At 36.9% G+C, this 21696-nt stretch overlaps 1 protein-coding gene across 1 annotated transcript in view; it reads right to left on the bottom strand.

Moving 5' to 3' along the window:
* Window positions 1-20761, bottom strand: part of LOC124797929 (ubiquitin-conjugating enzyme E2 T-like) — a 64297-nt gene extending 43536 nt beyond the window's left edge. Inside the window, exons 1-2 of the mRNA XM_047261063.1 lie at window positions 20572-20761; window positions 20422-20491 (exon numbers count right to left, since the gene is read on the bottom strand). Of these exons, the coding sequence (XP_047117019.1) occupies window positions 20422-20491; window positions 20572-20680 (179 nt within the window). The 5' untranslated portion in view covers window positions 20681-20761. The remainder of the gene's footprint in view (window positions 1-20421; window positions 20492-20571) is intronic.
* Window positions 20762-21696: the final 935 nt, after the last annotated feature.

Below are 21696 nucleotides of genomic sequence, written 5' to 3'. Positions count from 1 at the left end.
ACCATGAACAACTGTGGATGATGTAATCACAAATCCTAGTTGGTACTTTTTTTTCATAGTATCTCTAAGTGTGGGATGATAGAATAGTTTAAGATTTGAAGGAAATTCAGTGCAGGAAAACTATTATGGAAGAAACACCGAAAACAACTCAGGATCCGACGGTCGTCACTCCACCCATTAACTCAGAACGTTAACATCCCTGGGGATATACAATTTTACGTCTTTCACATTGTACTTCCCTTTATCTGATCCAGTTACAGGATCTACTAAAAATAATGTCTTAGGGTGGATTACTGTTTGTACCCAGTATGGTCCTTCATATTTTTGGAAAAAATTGTGTCTCTTTCTTTCTTTAGGGCAGAGCTTTGAAGATGTTGTTTTACTAGAATTAGGTCATGAGGTTCTACAGCCTCCTCATAATGCTTACTCACTCTTTGTTGTGCTTTTTCAACTAAATTCTTAGAAACTATTTCCTGGTTCACTTCATAATTGACACTCGGTTGTTCAGGCCAACTAAAACATTTAATGAGAGGTTCTCCGACAAAGGGTTTACCTAAAACTTCTAAAGGTGTCAATCCAGTTGAAAAATGTGGTAATTCATTTAGGATGAGTTCAAAGTTCTTCACTTTTGTTGCCCATGAAGTATGTTTTTCATGGCAGTGGGTATGGCATAGTTTTCCAATTTCCTTCATTGCTCGTTCACACAGATTCGAGGATGGGTTATAGTTGGATATTAGCACTTGTCAAATACCTTCCCACGCTAGAAATTCTTTAAATTCGTTACTCACGAATTGCGGACCATTATCCGTAAGAAACCGTTATTGTTTAGCTTACTTCTAGAAAGTATTATTGTAAGCAGTGTATAACTGCCTACGTGTTGGCTCTTTTGATTGGATATAGTTTAACATATTTTGACCAACACACTATGATGACCAAAATGTATGACACTCCTCCCTTTCCTTTTGGAACAGGTCCCAAAAAATCTGCTGACGTGAGATCGTGTAATGACTTAGGAATAATCAGATACATTTTGTATTTCACAGGAGTATTATTCTCTTTCATCTTCTTACAGATTTCACAAGTTCTAATAAAAGATGCTATCTTATACCCTAACTTTTCAAAATAATAGAACCTATTCATATAGGTTATACACTTCTTGATTCCGAAGTGTCCATATCCTGTATGAACATACCACTCAAGTGCGTCTTCCATGACCTTCGTAATGCATAAGCACCAATGTTGCGTGTTATGCTGTCTCTCCAAAACAAATTGTGACCTATAATTTTCCATTTTCTTACTTGATTAGGAGGTAAGGAATTCCGAACATACATAGAAAATGTTTCTGTAAAACAGGGATCATGATGGATATTTTCTGTTATTCTTTGAGCCATCTGTTGTACCCTAATGTTCGGATATTCTACTGACATAAAATTAAATAACGCCAGGTCTTTCCATATGTTTTAATTCTTCCATTCCTATGGGTAACCTAGATAAAGCATTTGGTACAACATTATCGGAACCTTTTACATATTGCATCCTAATATCATGTTCCTGTAGGAAAAGCAGCCATCGCATTAATCTATTGTGTAAGAATCGACTACTCGTTAGAAATTATAGAGCTTGATGATCTGTATAAACATGGATTTCTGACCTCCATATTAGTGCTTAAAATTTTCGGATACTCCATACAATTGGCAACAGCCTTTTTTTTCTCTCTCTCTCAGTAGCTAGCAAAAGCTATGGTTCGGTGTTCTACATTATTTAGAGCCCACTCTCCTTGCAAACGTTCTGCAGCAATACCGTAATCAGATGCATCTGTTGAAATTTTAAATGGTTTGCCAATAACCAGGTTCGCCCATAACGTAATATGGGTAATTCAACAAGCGCAATTTTGACATTTTCAAACGCGCCATTTGCCTCTGGATCCCAAATCCACAGTAGTCCCTTCCTTAATAAACATAAAATTCTCGTGTCATTCAGCTCTAGACCACATATGTATCATTGATAGTATCCGGCCAATCCTACAAATCCCTTCAACTTTCTTACATTTCTAGGGTGTGGACATTCTTTAATAGCCTTGATGAATTCAGGGTCTGGTCTAATTCCCTGCACCCCTACAATATGACAGAAATTTAAGCTCTTGGCAAGCGAAATACGATTTTGATAGCTTCACTGTAATACCTCTCTCTTTAAATTTTTTCAGAGTTCTGCATAATGTTAGATAATGTCCTTCCCAAGTAGCTGATATTATTAGAATATTGTCTACATATATTATTAAATCTCTCCCTAATGCCTCATCCAGTGCATGTATAAATACGGATACAGAAATATTAAGACCGAATGGCAGTACACTGAAATGGTATGATTTTGGGTGTAATTTTATTTGCCAATATCCTGCAGTCAGGTCCATCATACTAGAAAACATTGCCTTTTCAAATTTACATAACAATTCATCAATATTAATCAGTCTATCTCTTTCTGTCTCTATATCCTTATTCAATGTACGAGCGTCTAACACTAATCGTAACCCCCCCCCCCCCCCCGTAGCTTTTTTCATCACGACCAAACGGCTATTCATTCATGATGCTGGAACTATGTTCTATTATATTGTTATCAATCATCTTGTTGATTTCCTCCCTAACTGCTTCTTTCAAACTTGCAGGTACTGGATACGGCTTACAGAAGAATGGAGTGTCATCTTTGGTTTTGAATTTACAAATATAGTCGCTGATGTTACCGGGCCACTCGGAGAACACTACTTCATACTCCATTAAAATTTTATATAAATCTTGTCTTCGTTTCCAGAATGAGATTTTCACTCTGCAGTGGAATGTGCGCTGAGATGAAACTTCCTGGCAGATTAAAACTGTGTGCCCGACCGAGACTCAAACTCGGGACCTTTGCCTTTCGCGGGCAAGTGCTCTACCATCTGAGCCACCGAAGCACGACTCACGCCCGGTACTCACAGCTTCACTTCTGCCAGCACTTGCCCGCGAAAGGCAAAGGTCCCGAGTTCGAGTCTTGGTCGGGCACACAGTTTTAATCCGCCAGGAATTTTCTTGTCTTTGTTGTTTGGTTAATCTTTGGGATTCATTGACTTTGTCTTGTATATCAGTTCGATGTGTTCCTGGATCTACATTATCGGTTTTTGGTGACAATTGTGCTGTAGCCATTAATAGCAGGCACTGACACTCCGCTGTTTGTTTACCAATGTAGCCGTCTGTCACAAACGGTATCCAGCATCTACGGTTCCTTTTACCAAAACAAAGAAAATTCTCCTCAAAGTTTAAGATGACTTTAAATTCTAATAACCAATCTAAACCAAGTAATACATCTCTATTAATATTTTTTACTATTAAAAGTGTTTGACGAAATGAGATATTTCCTACGCTGCAGTTCATGTGGGTTTCATGTTTCACAACTTTACTCTTCTTTCCTGTTATACCGACTATGTAAACTCCAGTCACCGGCAATAGCGGTAAGTGCTGTTTAGTCTGTAGTGAAGTAAAGAATGAGTTGGTGACGAGTGATACTTCATTCTCTGAGGCTATAAATATGTTACCTTCAGAAGTCTCCACAGTTACTGCTATTAAAGGTTGTGGATTGTTGAACATACTTATTATGAACCAGGCCTTCCAGTGTATCTCTACGACCTGGGCCCTGGCCCTGGATCCAGATCACACCACGTTTTCCTCGTCTTTACTAATTACTGGTTGGTTACGAAAATGGGATATTACGTTACCATTTGGGGTTCCAGGGTTACTTGGTACAAATTCCTGCGAAGTTACTGGACCTAAATTCGAAGGTGAATGCTGCTTCTGATAATAGTCTTTACCATTTTTTCTGTTGCACTGGTGTACTTTATCTAGGTGAGCCTCATGTTTTTTTTTTTTGTTTGATTAATTATTATCACTGTTCCATTATGGTGTAAGTTTTCATTGCGGTCCTTATTTAATGCATCCAGTGCACCTACAAAGGACAACAAATCTTCTACTGTTTTCCAACCGCAACATAATATATCTATCCTCGCATAAATGGGTAATATCATCTTATTAAAATTCTCACTAACCCTTCTTCTTCCATCAGCTAATCTCAGTACTTCACCCGTGTTAGATGCCAGTCGAAATACTTTCTCATAGTACTCCATATATTATTGTAATATTTCAGGTCCCACAAATCTGATATTCATTTCTCTTGTGCACTAGCAGACCAGTATTTCTCTTTAAATTACTTCTGAAAGTCTCCCCAAGAAGAAAAGTTCTCAATATTTACAGTACCCCATTCTGAGGCTTCCCCTACAAGGTACCTCACAGCAAATTAAATCTTTTCAGAATCTTCCCAGTTCTTTGGCAAAGCCTGGTCGAATTTAAAAAAAAAAAAAATAGTGTCGGATGAACATTCCCATCCTGCTTTAACTGCCTGGATAATCCGGAATTGGCCCCCCATTGTAAATCAGTCATCACTTCACTAATCAATACCACATAAGGAGAAGTCACCCTCTTGTCTATTATATCCTGGACAAGTTTAAATTCTTTCCACAAGTCATCTATATCCTTCTGAGTATCTGAAAATTCAGAAGAAACTATAGGCGATACGTTGCCGGAGGTTACTCTCGTGGCAACTTTTCGATCTCTATCATTTCCTTCACCTGTTCCTCCAAACTACGTACATTTATGATGTCTGAGTTCGCTAGTTTCTCTTTGAAGTTTTTTTCTACATTATTGTGATTTGCGATTGAATTATTGACATTAACTTATCTTGCTTATCAACACACTCTTTTAAAGTATGCAAACCCTGCTTTACAGCATCAAACTTAACATTACATACATTTTCCAGTTATCCGAACTTTTCATTTATCTCTGATTCCACACTATGACATTTATCCTCAATGTTCAATTCCAATCTTTGTGTCAGATCCTGAAAATCCTCATTCTGTTTTTGGTTGAGGTCAGTAAGCTATTGATGTACATGAAAGTTCAAAGAATTAGTTAGTTCATTCTTTAAATCTAATTTCAAATTTTCAACTTTACTATTCAGGGTGCCAAATTCAGTCTTTAAAGTACCCATTTCTTCGCATAGATTACTCAATTCTCTAATCTGTGCGTCAACTTTGGCATTTAATAAACCTAGATTTGTTGCTTGACTATTCAAGGTTTCACTCTGGTTATTTAGAACTTCACTCTGAGCATTTAAACTAGAATGCATCAAACCTATTTCTTCCGTTGAGTTTCATTCTGAGCATTTGACTGCTGACTCTGGTCATCTAACTTCGCATTTAAAGTTTTACTTTGATCACATAATCGAGAATTCATTTAGCCTAATTGTATACTCTGAACTTTGATCGATTTACCAACTCAGACCAGTCAGGCCTTCTTTGGTAATTTTCATAGCCAAGGCTGGTTCCAAAGTCTCTCCAACTTGCTGAATGTTAGCCACGATTTTACAAGCATTAGACCTTGTGAGCATTTAAAAATTAACTTTAAGTATAATAACTAAACTGGTAAGTTCACTCAATAGTTCGTATCACTTCTTGCTAAGGTACTAAAGTTTTGATTTTCGCACACCCGGTGTAGACGTCTCACAGTGTAGGTGAGCAGATGCGACAGCAGGTCAGCACCTGTGAACAGCAGCTGGTGCCAGCAGCATTCGATGTAGGCTGGTTTCCACGGCTGCATCCCCGTAATGCATGTGAGAGCTGTATGCTCCCCACACCAGATCACCTTAGTCATATTGTTCTAGGCGTATCTTTTCTTAGTCTAATATGCCAAGATCTTCTCTCCAGTTTTTCACATTGTGACTTTCTCACTACTTCTCCCTTATTGGCCTTCACAAAATTTTCTCCTTTGGATACTCTGGCATAATCCAGTTTCTCTTAATGGTTCTCTTGTCTTGTTAAGCTCAGTTGCTATGGCAACACTTGATAGCTTTTTCCCTCATGTTCGTCTCAAAATTCCTTTCTCCCTTCGGTCCTTTCACACTGGTCACCACATTCTAACGTTTTTGATGACAAGAATGTGTGAAGTTGGACAGCAACCTTCCCACTTCTTTTACGCGAGTCGATTTACTTGGTATGTAGAGCCGATCTTCTCTGGATAGCCGGCTACATCAACCTCTGAAAACTACTTCTCCGAAGAATGATGCTAGTTACAGGAACATATAAGACTCTCTCTTCACTCGTGAAATAAGTAGGTACTATAAGAATACTTTTAGTTCACTCTCTGTGTATTTCAACTTCCACAAAGAACAAAATTATCATTTCTCACATAAATATTAGACTTCTTGTAAGTCACCCGTGTCATCTCATGTTAAGACACAATTAAGATACATTTACAACAGAGTTGGTTTAACAACCACAGAAATCATAAACATGTCTTGGCTCTATCAACTCTGTGTTTACTTAAAAGTCTTTCTCAACTCAACTGTTGTTTTGTCACTAGCAATAGTCCGAATTACAAAACAGAACAGAATAACACAGAAGTTCCATAGTTCTTCTGTGTGCTTTCACTGCGACTTCCATGGATCAAAGTACTTGTTGGTGCTGTTCAACCCCTGTCTACAGTCTTCTCACGACAAACTTCAGACCTGCACGCACACGCCCGCGCGTGCGCAGGCGCTGCGCACGCCCACACCCGCGCCCGCACGCGCACACACACAGTGACGCGAAGTAGATAGGGTTCCTTTTTCCCACTCACATCTAAAATATTGTGTTCGAGATGGTGGAAGGCCGAGTGGTTCTATAATTTACACAGACATTCTCGAATCACCACAATTCCACCAAACAGCAGAAGAAACTTGACTGAATATTATTAGGGCCACTAATCAGAAAATTGAACCACAATAGTTATCCATCCAATAGACTTAATTCCGTTTAATTTTATACTTGTTTGTTTTAAGCAAAAACAAGAGTACACATTCTGTACAAATATGTTCAAGAAAGAGTTTTAAGTTTTCCATCCATGCTATCTGCTTTATCAATGCCTTACAGTGATTCTTCCAGTAATTTCTCTGTTAACATCATGTTTGAGCCACTATTTACGATTCTGGGATTAAATACTGTCTTTCTAGAATTTGAAGCAAATTAGTCTGCGTATTTTATTGTTACCGATTGTCTGTCATGGTCAGGTTAGTTACCGACCATTAATTTTACAGCTTCTCAAACAAACAGTTGTCAAGGGCTGTTGCAGAATTCCTTCAATTCTCAATGGAAATTTTACTGTGGCAAATAATTGTAAATCAGAAGTCAGGAACTCTAGGTGTTCTTGGACAGAACTTTGATGGAAAATCAACAGCAGTCTCCACGCAAAATGATTTTTCAGATAAGTTAGCAAAATGTTATTGAAACTTTCATCTGCTTTATGAAGCTCATGATACTTCCTGATGTAGGGCTGCAAACTGTCAGAATTACAAGTTTGTGAGTTTGCTCATTAACTATCTTGGCACAGCATTCAAAGAGCTGTTCAACCCAACATTGATTAACATGAAGGGCTTAGACTTCACTTTTTGCATACATAGTCCCTTTTGCCACCCACACCCTTTCCTTCTGGTTATACTGCAGTATAATAGTGGCTTGCGTTCATGTAGATGAAATAGTTCAACTTGAGTGATTCATGTCATGTTCCGATATGCACAACACATCTGGTGGTGAGCCATCAGCCGTTTCGTTTTCTTGTATGGATGTTAGAATTTAATCTTTTTGTAAATGGGGAGCTTCTGATATTTTGATGGAAGATAGTAAATAAGTGTTCTTTAATACCTATAGCTTTGTCCAAGCTGCAGTATTTTATTTTGCTAGTACACAAAGGAAATACAGACATTGGCTTAAGCGGACATTGATTGAAATCAATGGGCAAAGTTGAAAATTTGTGCCAGATCGGTATTCAAACCCTGGTCTCCTGCTTACTAAGCAGTTGCCCTGACCACTAAGCCATCTGGACATTGCAACTACACAATCTATTGTAGCACACCTCCCATCACACCCAATTTGCCAACTTATCCATACATTACTCATATAGTGGTCCTTGCCCATTATCCTCATTATTCGCAGCATTTCACTGATTCGAGTAGGAGTTCAAGCCTGGTGTGCATACAAATATGAATATACATATGTCAGGTTTCTTTTCTTTGGGACACGTCTGAAAGAACTGCTAATCTCAAAAAGGATTGAGGGGTTAAATACCACATAAAATCAAAAATTTTTGAAGCTCTGCTCAAAAATCACATTGTAATCAATGATCATTCAACTTTTTGGACATTATGAATAGTAAGTACTAAAGGATGAAAACAGGTTGAAGAACTCTATTTTTCATGTTACATTGTCCATTTCCAAAGGCTACAAACAGATAAAGGCATATTATGTAGATACAGACTGAAGACAAGTTACTTTCCATTTTAGTTAGACACAATGACTTACTAGTTAAAGTTTTTAATTTATTACTATTGCCTCAGTTCCTTTCTCTAACTATTTCACAAAACGGCAGACAAATAACAAGCTTGTATAAAATTTGTAGTATTATTTTTCTGTAATTATTTCGTGTGAAAAAGCATTTTGTAGTTAGATATTTTTATTTGCTTTTTAACAAAAATCTGAAGAAGTTTCTAATTTTTTATGCCACAACCACAAATGCTCTTTCAGAAAATTCAAATGACCAATTTATGTAGTAGGCACAATATAAGATTTACAATGAACAATTAATTGACAACAGCTAAGGTTTTAGTATTTAATGAACCCACTGACCAATTTTAATTGACCAATATGTTCATAAATACTCGTTCTATAATGTTTTGATCTGTAAGTTGACTCCTTTCAGAAACAGTACGATTCAAAGACCATATCAATCCCTCAGCACAGAACTTCCTATCAACAACAAACTTTTTGGGCTACAAATGACAAGTCTGGCATACTCCCTCTGCTCAGATTCCAAAAAGGAAAGTATCATTGCTTCTGTGTAGTGAATGACAACAGGTACATTACTGTTTCAGCAATACTTTACTCATTCTCATATCAAGTGGTTTTTGCTCATTTCTAATTGTTGGGATCATTACTACAATAGCTCTGATCGCTCTTGCCATTTCCTATAGCACCCCAATATTTCAAAGAAATGGAAATGAAGAAACATTACTTGTTTTTGCACCACTGCTATTACAAATTGATAGCTATATTAGTTCTTTTCAACTGCGTGCTCCTCAGCATACTGTGTAGATCTTGTCACACTCTTGAGTAGTGTCATAAGTGTGGACGAAGTGTTACATGTAACACCTTAATTCAGAGCTAAAAAGTGGCTCACAAGTGAGGAATCTTGTATATGACTGAAGCATCATTCCAGACTAAGTTGTGTCGTACATGTCATGGTTAGAATCCAAATGTAGAGGCTACTTGCAGGAGCAGTAGTTACCACAAGTAACCACTCGAAATGAAGCACTATCCACCTTATCATGATTGATTATACCACGGCTGCAGTTGAAATAGTTACTAGTAAAAAATATATGTACACTGATCAGCCACAACATTATGAGTACCGACCTACTATTGATATAAACTGTCCAGGCGATAGCAGTGTGACTGCTAGTCAGATACACATACAAGGCATGTAGTATCAGTGAGTGTGCTATGTAGAATGGGGAAGGCGCGCAATCTGAGTTTGAGTGAGGGCAGATTGTGACTGTCCAGAGGCTTGGCACGAGAATTTCGGGAATTAAACAACTTCTTGGGTGTTTGAGGAATGCTGTGGTGTCTTCAACAAGTGGTGAAACCACAACCAGACGTGGTGAGGTTGTGAGCTGTTGCAGAACTAACATCAGACTTCAATGCTGGGCACAGTATACATATGTCTGAACACACAATGCACTGAACACTCCTAACAACAGGCCTCCACAGCCAACGACCCATGTGTGTGCCAATGTTAACATCATGACATCAGCAACTACAACTGAAACAGGCACGTTACCATTAGCAATGGATGTTGGTGCAGTGTCGGAGCACTGCATGATCGGATGAACCCTGATACCTTCATCATGCCAATGAGAGGGGGCAAATCTGTCATCTTCCAGGGGTACAGCTCCTTGACAACTTTACTATGGCATGGAGACAAGCTGGTGATGGCTCCATTATACTCTGGGAACATTCATGTAGGCATCCATTGGTCCAGTAGAGCTCGTGCAAAATGGCGATGGAGTATTGTACACTGCTTGCAGACCACATACATCCCTTCATGACAATCGTGTTTCCTAACAGCAGTGGAATTTTTCAACAAGATAATGTGTCATATCACAAGGCCAGGAAAGTGATGGAGTGGTTCGAGGATCACAGTAACAAGTTCCAATTGATGTGCTGCCAACCTCCCCCCTCCCCCCCCCCCCCCCCAACTCACCAGATCTGAATCCGATTGAACACATCTGGGATGTGACTGAACATGGAGTCTATGTTCACCACCGCCCTCCCCGGAATTTATGAGAATTAGGTGATGTGTGTGCAGATGTGGTGCCAACTCCCTACAGCAATCTACCAAGGCCTCATTGTTTCCATGCCACAGCACATTGCCACTGTTACCAATGCCAAAGGTGGTAATACCGGCTATTAGGTGGGTGGTGGTTATGTTCTGACTGACCAATGTATGTGGTGTCTTTTCTTGGGACATGTCCATAAGAACAGATGCCATTTTTGATCAAGCAGCTATTATGAATATGACACAAAGGAAATACAGACATTGCCTGTGAGTTGGTATTAATTGAAATCAATGGGGAAAGTGCAAAATTCTTTATTCTAGGTATCTTTACACATATAATGCAAAAGTTTAGAGTCATATAATCCTTCCATCTCTGTTATGTTGCTATGTGTATTATCAGAAAAATAGAAATAAAAATGAAAATGAGTCATTTCAGAAACCAGCTATCTTGAGCAGTTGCAAATGAATACAACTGTTATATCCAGAAACCAGTTGTTTCAGAAACAGCCATCCCTAATAGCTGCAGTCATCCTCAGTTTTTTAATTATGGTTTCGAGGCAAACTCTGCTATTTCCAAGATCCTTCCCCAAATAGCCTAACTCACAGGTGCCATCACTGAACATGCCACCTGGCTTGAAATGTACTAGTTACTTGGTAATTATCACTCAAAGATTTATTTACCAGTTCTGATATTCCCCTCACACGAATACTAACCAGCAAAGAGGCCTTATTGGTCTTCTCTGAACTTTCCTTTCTGGCTGTATCCTGCATCTTACACCCTGTCATGTCACAATGGGTCAGAACTTGTTTATTGGCCTTTATGCTTTTGTCCAGTCTTTAAAAAATTTCCAGTTTTTGAAAGCACTGAATGAAATAAAATTTATGGCAACCACTCACCTACAGCTGATCTATGTATGGTGGATAACACCACTCAACACTCTTTAATGATTGTTTTCAAAGATTACATATCTATCATTTTGGCTTTCATATGACATTATTCAAGGCCAACAGATTATATCCTTTTCTTCAGCATACCCCAGTTTCCATACACATTTAGCAATTGCAAAGCATTACTGGTGTAAATGCACTTTCCATAAATAAGAACAATATTTTTGAATAACTTGTGATGAAGGAAGCTATTCCTTTAATTCATGTGAGATTTCTACTACCTTTTTCATAACTGGATCCACACCCAGCACACAGTACGAGAAGGAAGTAAGTTAACACGACGTTCCTGCAATGAGGAAGCAACTTCACAGATTAGCTACAATACCCCATTTATATAAATAACAGATGTACTTCCTTTCCCAACAGACATTTCCCTTATTATAATATGAAACAAGATTGTTAACTAATGAAATTCTACATCAATACTGTTAAAAGATATCTGCTTTGATGATCTACACTATGATGTCCAGGGAAACCCTCCATCCCCTTTAACAGTTAAAGCTTTCTGATAGTCCGTGAAGCCTTCTTAGCACATGGGATTTTAGAGCACAACAAAATAATTATTTTCTTCCCTACTTCACGTAATGGAACTCACTTATAAAATTAATGAACAAAAAATGATTTGAGGACATGGTTGTCTAATAAACAAATAAATGACGCAATCCAGTTGCGAAGGGCATACCACAGTATTGCTGAAACATCTAAACAAGCTCGTATTTGCCATACAAATTTCAGATTTATGATGGTGGCTAGTATAAAAATTCGATGTGTGGCTCTGCAAAATAATGCCCAATTACACTGTTAAAAAGAAAAACTGTGACAGTTATAAGGACAAAATAACAAAGCTCAAAAAGCTTGTGGGAAGTTTACAATTTATCATCAGTTTGTTGAAAACTGATATCAAGAAATTTAAAGAAGAAACAAGAGTACTGAATACGGCAAAATCGCGGCATGGACGTTCGACTTCGTCGCAGAACTGGACAGAAGTAAAGTTCCAAAGATGTGAACAAATAATATGGGGTAAAGGAAACTGGGAAAGGAACATCAATATAGTGCACGAAAATCACTTTCAAACTCTTTCTACAATGGAATGTAATAGTGTTGTTAACAGTTCGACTGTACCATTAGGAAAACAAAACAACTTTGTGAATGAAGTAGAACACGGATATTTCAGCCACGGTTAAGTGAAAGATCATATGCAAAGGTGCTTTCAAAAAATTTGCCACCAATAAGCTGTTCACCTGAAACATTATTGACCTATGTTAGCAAAAAAGACAAAATAAATAATCCCAAACAAGACAGCGTGCACAGTAAAGGTAGGCAGAAAATCAGTATGCTGTGCGAACAGTAAGTACACGTAAAACTGAACTGTATGCAGATAGCTAACGGTGAAATATAGCCATCAAATTTCGGCAGACAAGTAGTCAGAACTGTTATTGTATGATAATGCCAGCGGTGAAATTTAGCGCTGCCATGTCAATGAGTCAGGAAAAAATTTCCTCATTGCGCAAAAAGGACTTTTCTGTCTTCCGGGCGGAATCAAACGATGTAGCAAGGAATGAAAAAGTGGATCTCTTACTTTCGTTAAAAAGAAAATTGTATGAGCTGAGAGGAAAAAACGTTACTGTGTCACATCGTTACGATTTGAGAATATGGTCCTGTATGAACAAAGAAATTGAAAGTGCAGATACAGAGATGGAAAATATTTGCAGGTGGCTTGAAAATGTACCGTTTGTGAACAAAATCAATTTGGGGAAAAGTTTCCACACAACACATATTTTTCATCTAAATGAAATTGGAGAAAATGTTATAGTAACAAAAACTTTAGATGTAGTGAATAAAATTTCAAATTTGCAATGTGATGATACAGGAGTCATACCTCTCATGGACAAGACGTGTGTGTTACCTGGAGACTTAAATGGGAAGTATGCTGTCAATGAAGCTACAACCCTCCAAGACAAATTTGAGATTTTGTTAATGCAAGTGAACACCCCAAATGAATGCAGCTCACAGAACAGCACAGTAGTTGTTGAAGAGCAAACACCAGAAATAAGTGAAACAGCAGCAACACCACCACCACCACCACCACCACCACCACCAGCAGCAGCAGCAGCAGCAGCAGCAGCAAATTAAATAACATGAAAAATCAGCCTGACAACTCACAGATAAGTCACAACATTTTATTTCTAAACTCACAGGTAAAATACAAAAATATGAACTTGGTTCTTTTTCATTAAAATGTGCCATCACCAACTAGTAAAATAAGTGAAATCCAAATCCTCTTAGAAAATGAATTAAAAATTACCTCGTTACTGTGTTTCACAGAATATTGGCTAGATGAGGACAAGCTACATATTGTGCCTCTATCTAACTTTTTGCTAGGTGGTTATTTGTGTAAAAAAAATTCTTAAACATGGCTGCAGCTGTATATTCATAAGAAATAATATAAACTTTGCAAATTTGCAGTAATTTGTCCTATTTTGAACTGTTTTCCTCCAACACAGAGGAAAATATACACACGGAAAACAAAAAATAACTGGATAAATTCTGGTATCCTCAAACAAAAAAAGATTACTACACAGATTGTCCAAATAGCTCACATCACCAGAATGTAATATACTTATTAAAAAACCTATAAAAAGGTCTTCAAAATGTTGTCGAACAAGCAAAAATATTAGCAAAAGACACATACATAAAAAAATTCACCAATAAGATGAAAGCCATATGGAATATTGCAAGCAAGGAAACTGCAGCAGAACAGATTTCCATAATATTAAATAGCTAATGGAGAAGTCAGCTGTGATAACCAAACTCACAAAAATTGCAGATCACAATTTACAGTTTACTCCCACATATCAATCCAAATGTACTATAAATAATAAATCTATTTTTCGATATGCCACCAATTAAAAGGAAATACTTGCTATAATCAAAGAACTGAAGCCCAAATTCTCTGTTGGTACTGACAATATACCTGACTACATCTTTAAGAAATATGCTCCCCTCATAGCCAGGCCACTTGTTGACATCTGTACCTGTTCACTATCAGAAAGGGTGTTCCCAGAAATACTGAAGGCAGCAAAAGTAAAACCACCATTCAAGAAAGGAATAAAAACAGAAGTATCAAACTACAGACCTATTTTCACTACTATCTAGTTTTTCCAAAATAATTGAAAAACTATTATAAAAGACTAACCAATTTCATAGAGCAAAATAATTAGTTCTCAAATACACAACACAGTTTACCAAAATCTAAATCTACTGAGACTTATTCATTGGCAACTCCATAGAGTGCTGTGTGCACAACGACCATTGGATTAACAAAATTAGAAGGAAGGTCAGCGTTGGCCGTAATTTTGATTAACAGCAAAATTGATTTTCAATCACATAATGATCATCTTCAGTGCTTAATCGTACAAATTAAAGGTCATAGGCACTGGTGTCTAGTTATTAGCAGTAAAAGAAGCTATGAAACAATCACAATAATTTCTGGGAGTACACTGTAAATTGTGATTTGCAATTTTTGTGAGTTCAGTTATCACAGCTGACTTTTCCATAATATTAAATAGCTAATGGAGATCTGTTCTGCTGTAGTTTCATAGCTCATGTTACTGCCAATAACTAGACACCAGTGCCTACGAGCTTTAATTTGTATGCTAAAGCACTGAAGATTATCATTATGTAATTGCAAATCGATTTTGCTGTTAATAAATCACCAAAATTACGGCCAACGCTGACCTTCCTTCTAATTTTCTACTGAGACTGCTATTTCTGAATTCCTAAATGAAACCTTATATGCAATAGACACAAAGAGGATAATTCAGCCATATTTCTAGACCTATCTTGCTTAAGAAACTTTAATTTGTAGTGATTAGGGGCCCAGCTTATGACTGGATAAAATCATATCTCCAAAACAGAGAGCTAGTACTTGAGTTTGCTATCCAAGAAGGGAACAAGACAAAGTACTACTGCTCAGAAAAGCAGAGCATTAAGTACAGTGTACCACAAGGCTCCGTTCTAGGACTAATTCTGTTTTTACTCTTTGTAAATAACTTTGAACCAACCAGTCCACGCCATAATTACATAAAATTTTCAGATGACACAAATGTGATAAAAGGAAGGACCAGCGAAGAGTTACTGCATGAGATTAAAAAGTGGATCACCCACATTAGATTGGTTTTCTGCAAACAATTTAGTAATAAACACAGAAAAAACGCACTTACACACAGTGCAAAATATATGTCCACTAACACCAGACAGTGTTGTTTACCAGAACCCTTCAAAATGTAAGCTCTACAAAATTTCTCGAAATATGGATCCAAGAAGATCTAAGATGGATCCAACATGCCAAATACATTACAATTTAACTGAATATCATTTGTTATACTATCAAAAGTCTTTCTGTTGCACATTGAAAGAGACATTAAAATATGTACCCAGGCAGAATCTTTTCAGGAAATGCATCTGCCAGCAAAAGTTGTTTTATATGCCAAAAGAAAATTTTAAGAGCCATAGAAAACACACTGCCTCAAGACGCTCATGTAAGCCCTTATTTAAGAAACTTCACTTCTTTCCACTACTGAGTCATTCCATGTCAAATCCACACACCCATTTTACCTCACCCTCTTTGATGAAAGTTGGTATACTTATAGTGGGCACTGAGACTAAGAAAAATACCAAATTTCAATTTTTTATCTCAAACCATTCCTGAAATATGACTATGTAAACTTTTCAAAAACCAGCCAAAAATGTGTGAACGGACTTTTTTAAATTGTCCTAGGAGCTGCCCTAATTGAGCTAGAGAACTGGGAGAGGTGTCATTTTGGAGCATTTTGCATGCTCTTTCCAGGGATATACAACAAAACATAGCTTATAATTAATCTTTTTCGAAATACTAATTGATATTTTTATTTAATTTTAATTTTTTTACAAAAAGTACATAATTGAAAATTTTCAAAATATTTCCATAACTACTTCATACTATTGTAAAATATGGCAAAATATAAATCTGGGATGATGATGGGTTCATTGTTAAAAAAATTATTCTGGACTCTTTGTTTTTCACTAACGGCCCTAGTTTGACCAAATTGACCTTTAACAAACAGGAATTTCTTTAAAATATACTGAAAGGTAAGTAAAAAAAGTATTAGAAATATCAAAACATCACCTTATTAAGCCAAAACTAATCATCATATTTTATAATTAAGTTGATTGCTTATTTTAATTTCATACAACTTCACTAACAGTATATTAACCGATATAACAAAAACAAGAAATTGAGCATTTAACTACAAACTGAAATAAAGTATGAATAAGCAGAAGTATTTACATAATAGTTCTAGTCCATGATGTTTGAAATGGAACTATTAAACAAATTAAATACGTAATGCTTGTTTTTGAGTAACAGGTATCTGTACAAAGCTCAATTTAACACAATAGGTACTAACAATAATTTTGAAACAACTTTCTATAAAATATACATTAATACTAACCTGAGACAAAAATTACGTTTCGAGTTGAAAGCAGTTTCCCAATAAATTGTCTTGGAACTTCCACATATTACATTTTAATAAAGCTGACTGGGTTTGGTTTACATCACTTTCATTAAGAATGTACGTTCTCCCTGTCAGAGTAAATGTATTCGCTTTTGTGAGAACATTTACAACTGACACCCACAGGACATATGCATGTGCAGGATAAGAGAAGACTTAGCTGGTCCACATGGATGAAGAAGTTATTTTCACTTCATCAAGTTCTTCGTTTTTTTCTAAAATGAACCCAAGCCACCAGTTTCTGCCATATTCAGTGGCGACATAGCCTGATACACCTTGTAACTTCAGTTTGTCTGGTGATGTAGTTACTTCCCTCTCCCAACTCTGCATATCACCTGAGAAGTATTTGACTATTAATTTTGATGTAGTGTGGGGAATGAAAGCGTGAAATTGCTGTGTTCCTTTGATTGTCAATGCCTCTTCAAGTCGGCTTTTTAAGAATATTTCTGAAGCAGCGTAGTCTTCTTGAGTGGAATATGCAAAATCGACATTTGTGATATTATCTACTGCCCACTCAAATAGATCTCATGCGGTTTGCATCTGATTTTGGTATGGCCTTTGCAAACTTGCACGAGCTGCCAGTCTCTTTACTGAACCCCCTACTCCATCACAAGGCCCTTTCCCATGTGCTGTGGCTGAAAAGTGCCACTCAGCTTTTATGTTGAAGTCTTCCTCATGAAGGCAAAGGTTCAGGAAGTTTTTCTTATTTTTATACTGAGCGGCAGAACCGTCAGAATAATAGTAGGCCTATATCTTTTTTGGAATCTTTTGAAATTTATTTGTTAGATATGAAATTAGCTTCTTTTGAAAGGTGTAAATCGCAGTTGTATTGTGCTTCAGGCAATCAGAAACAATGACAAAGCTCATATGCTCAATTTTGTCTTCCTGTTTGTAATATATACTAAAATGATGAATGGTAATCTGTTGTCTTGCCCAGTGGAAACTCTGAACTTCATCCTGTAGAACTATACTATAATTTTCTGAAAAATCACATATGACAACAAATTCAGATTCCATAAGGTTTTCTCTTGTGGAGTTAAGGGATGTTCGTTGTTGCTTGGCAATGAAGTCATGCCGAATCAAAGTCGACATCTTACTACAAAATAAATCTATGAATTCTTCATAAGTTTTCTAAACAATTTCCAGATTACATCGGTCAACTGACATCCACTGTCGGAACTGAACTTGTTCAATCAAGTTTTCATGAAAAGAGTCTTTTAAAATTTTACATATGACAGTTTCTCCTGGGCAGTATTCACAGTTTCCCATGTTGCAATCAACTGATGATGTGTTGCAAAGCATTTTTGCAATGCACTGCTTATAATTAAGCTGCTGTTTGTTACTGTATTTAGTTTGGCATTTTCTATCATTAATTTTATGTTTTGGTGAGTTGTGCACACGCAGAGTGTGTGTGTGTGTGTGTGTGTGTGTGTGTGTGTGTGTGTGTGTGTGTGTGTGTGTGTGCGCGCGCGCGCGCGCCACTCCGGCCAGCTAATACGCAATGTTTTGGTCTCAACTCAGCAAATTTAGAGAAACCTATTTTTATGTTAGGAAACTTGTCTTTAAAATGCTTGTAAGCTTCTCTAAGGTTACGCAAAGTCAGTCTTTTGAGATTTTTGTTTTATTTCCACTTGTTTCCGTAATTGTCACACAATCTTTAATACCTGGCATTGCTCTGCTAATTTCATCATTTTCATAAAATGAATGTACAGTTTTGACAGTTTCTGTTGGTAAACACTTCCCTGGTTTTGGGTTTGGACCTTCCATGAACCTTTCTCTTTCAAAATTTTTTTGGACTGCCGAACAATGTAATTAGGAGCATTAAATTCCCTCATTATTTTCCTGACACTCCACTTTTCAGGTAAACTTGTAAGAATCATTAGTTTTTTTGCTCTACTTATAGAATTTTTAAAGTTTCTTTTAAGATTTTCAAGAACGGATTCATCAGTATCTGTATCTGATGAAGTTTCAGGAGCAACAAAAAGATTACGTGTCACTGATGAGATTTTCTTCACTTTTGATTTGGCGTAATGCCTAGATGTTAGTTTTCTCTTGTCAATTGAGGACTCACCTAGTTCTTGAAGTGTTCTGTTACATGTTTTAACAGCTACTGAAGTTGGAGTGAAGTCAGGCGCAACAATGAAATCTACAAGAAGGTTGAGAAAATCTCAGAGATCAGGTCTTATCATTTCTAGGGCAACTACACAAGACGGAAAAAAACCAGACTAACCAAAAGGATATTAGACTACCTGTGGAAAAAGAAGACCATGACAAAAAATCTGGAAAGGTTCAACATTCAGGAAGTTCATATGCTAAATTGGGACACATTTTGGACCATGATTCAAAATTTGGAAGGATTTCAAGTTGAAATAACTAAGAAAAGACTGAAAGAGTCTGGACAGATGAACAGAACCAACAGCACAGCGTCCGTATCAAGGAGTACTGGAGAAACAGCAAACATCAGACAAAGAAGAAATGAAATTGCTGCATGATCCTGAATGGTCAATTGGCAAATACAAAAATTAAAAGCCCTGCATACTTTCATCCTATTATGTCATATGGGGTAACTTGTCAAACCGAACAAAAGTTTTTAGAGTGCAAAAGCGCCTAATAAAACCCATTTGAGGTGTACCTAAATTCTAAAACATCATGTAGACACCTGTTCAATGAAATGGATATTCTAAGCACTGCTTATTCCTTAATGTAGCCTGTTGAACTTAATGTTTGTCTATTTCCAACCAATAGCTCAATACATAGTATCAATAATAGGAATATGAAAAATAGCTACATAAAGAGCTAAAAATCACCTCAATCAAAAAGGGTTCCAATGTTCGGGAATGCACATTTCCAATAAATTGCCACCAACCATTAAAAACCTGGGTTTCAGATGAAGCACAGTTAAAACAAAATTTGAAAAACCTTTTCGACAGCCAACCCTTTCTACTCTACTGATGAATACATTAAAAGGGTCTATCAAGTAAAATGTTTGTTACATTTCAATTTTGGTCACAACAGCCAAGATTTGGTATTTTGCGTATGATAAGGTCATATTTTAAAAAAAGGCATAACTGTGTGTCAGTCTGACAGTGCATTATACAAATGCATAATGTCTTGGCGATATATCCGATGAAATTTTCTCTGACTTCCAGTGTATTAATTCTGTAAATATTACCGGTTCCAGTAATGTTTCCACGTATACTGACAACCTCTCGACAAATGATTGGGGATGTGCGTATTGTACTCACTTGTTCCAAGTTTTGAAGTTTCATTTTTGGGTCTATGGAACGAGAACTGTCTAATATATTTGACAGTCCGATCAATGTGCTGATAACACAAATGTAAGCATTTACTCGTATTTGTCATCAGTGTTAATTACAGAACACGAAAAATACAATACCCAACATCTCATTCATTTTAATGTAACAATATCAGCAAACAGCAAAAATCATAAGTTGACAACAGAACAGTTCGTAACTTACTTTTCTGGTATCTGAATTTCTAATTTAAAAACTCCCGCCTCATAAGCTGTTCCTTCCAAACCAACAATGCCTGGGAAAAAACCCTCGGTATTAAGGCACAAACAATACGTTTTGCAAAGATTAAATAAAAGCAAACGAAACTTTATTTACTTGCGTCGAGCACATTAAAGTTATCATCCTTAAGTGTACATGAAATACCGGATGGTGGACTCTTCACCATCAATTCAAGCTCTCGTTTTAATCTCGAAGCTTTTTGCATATTACCAAAATTGCGTATTGACACTATCACATCAGACACAACAGTAATTTCTAACTCCCGCTCCTATCTCTCACTCCTACCAAAGTCTATGTCATCGTTGTTATCAAAGACTTAACAACGATTTGCTGGCAAGATACTCGCGCTATGTTCCCAAACGCAACGAAAATTTGCTCATGCATGCGCACCACCGTACTGGCATAGCCTACTCTTTTCAAACCGGAGCCATTCATAGGACAAAACCGCTTAGTTATTAAACAAACGGCCGGATTTGCATAAACGACGTCTCATTCATCATCAAAAACAAAGCTGATTTATTTTACAACACATGCTTTTGTACGTTTAATACATGCAGACAAGAAAGACTTAAAGATAGCTTCCCATTTACACAGCGAAATATCGACCTTCAACAACTGTCAAAAGTTACTGAACACGGAAACGAAACATTGTGTAGAACTTCGACGGTGCAGAACGAAGGTAGATGACAGGACACATCGTTTGCACATATAAAGCCCTATGCTACGATTAGCACATGCAGATAAAAGAAACAATCATGCAAATTCAACTTTATTAGAAATAGCGAAAAATAAAATGTAGTGCAATTGTAGCAGTTACGGAATGAAAATGCACAATACATAAAAAATAATTTTTCCACTCTGGCAAATGTAAAAGATGATGGCCATTTGTTATCCTGTATTAAACGGAACTTGCAACAAGTGGCTGACTTAATTCATTGGAAATCCATTATTAGTTAGCAACGGATAAATAGTACAACGTAAGAAGATGACTGTTTCGACAGACAAGGCACTTTTAATGAGCTATTTTGAAAGAGTCATTCTTGATGTCTGCATACTTAAAATGAATCGCTGACAAGGAAATCTCAAAAATTAGGGTATGCAGAACTTCCCCTTAAGCAACGTTTTAAAAGTTTCGTGGTAGGATAAGATTTTGCATAGCGTTGTTTGAAATCGGTAAATACTATACTTCATTTGGTTTATCACCAGAGTTTCTTAATCAGC

The sequence above is a fragment of the Schistocerca piceifrons genome, chromosome 5, assembly GCF_021461385.2.
Source record: "Schistocerca piceifrons isolate TAMUIC-IGC-003096 chromosome 5, iqSchPice1.1, whole genome shotgun sequence".
NCBI classification, from domain to species: domain Eukaryota; kingdom Metazoa; phylum Arthropoda; class Insecta; order Orthoptera; family Acrididae; genus Schistocerca; species Schistocerca piceifrons.
The sequence above is the reverse complement of the archived record's forward strand: the minus strand, read 5'-3'. Positions and strand labels throughout refer to the sequence as shown.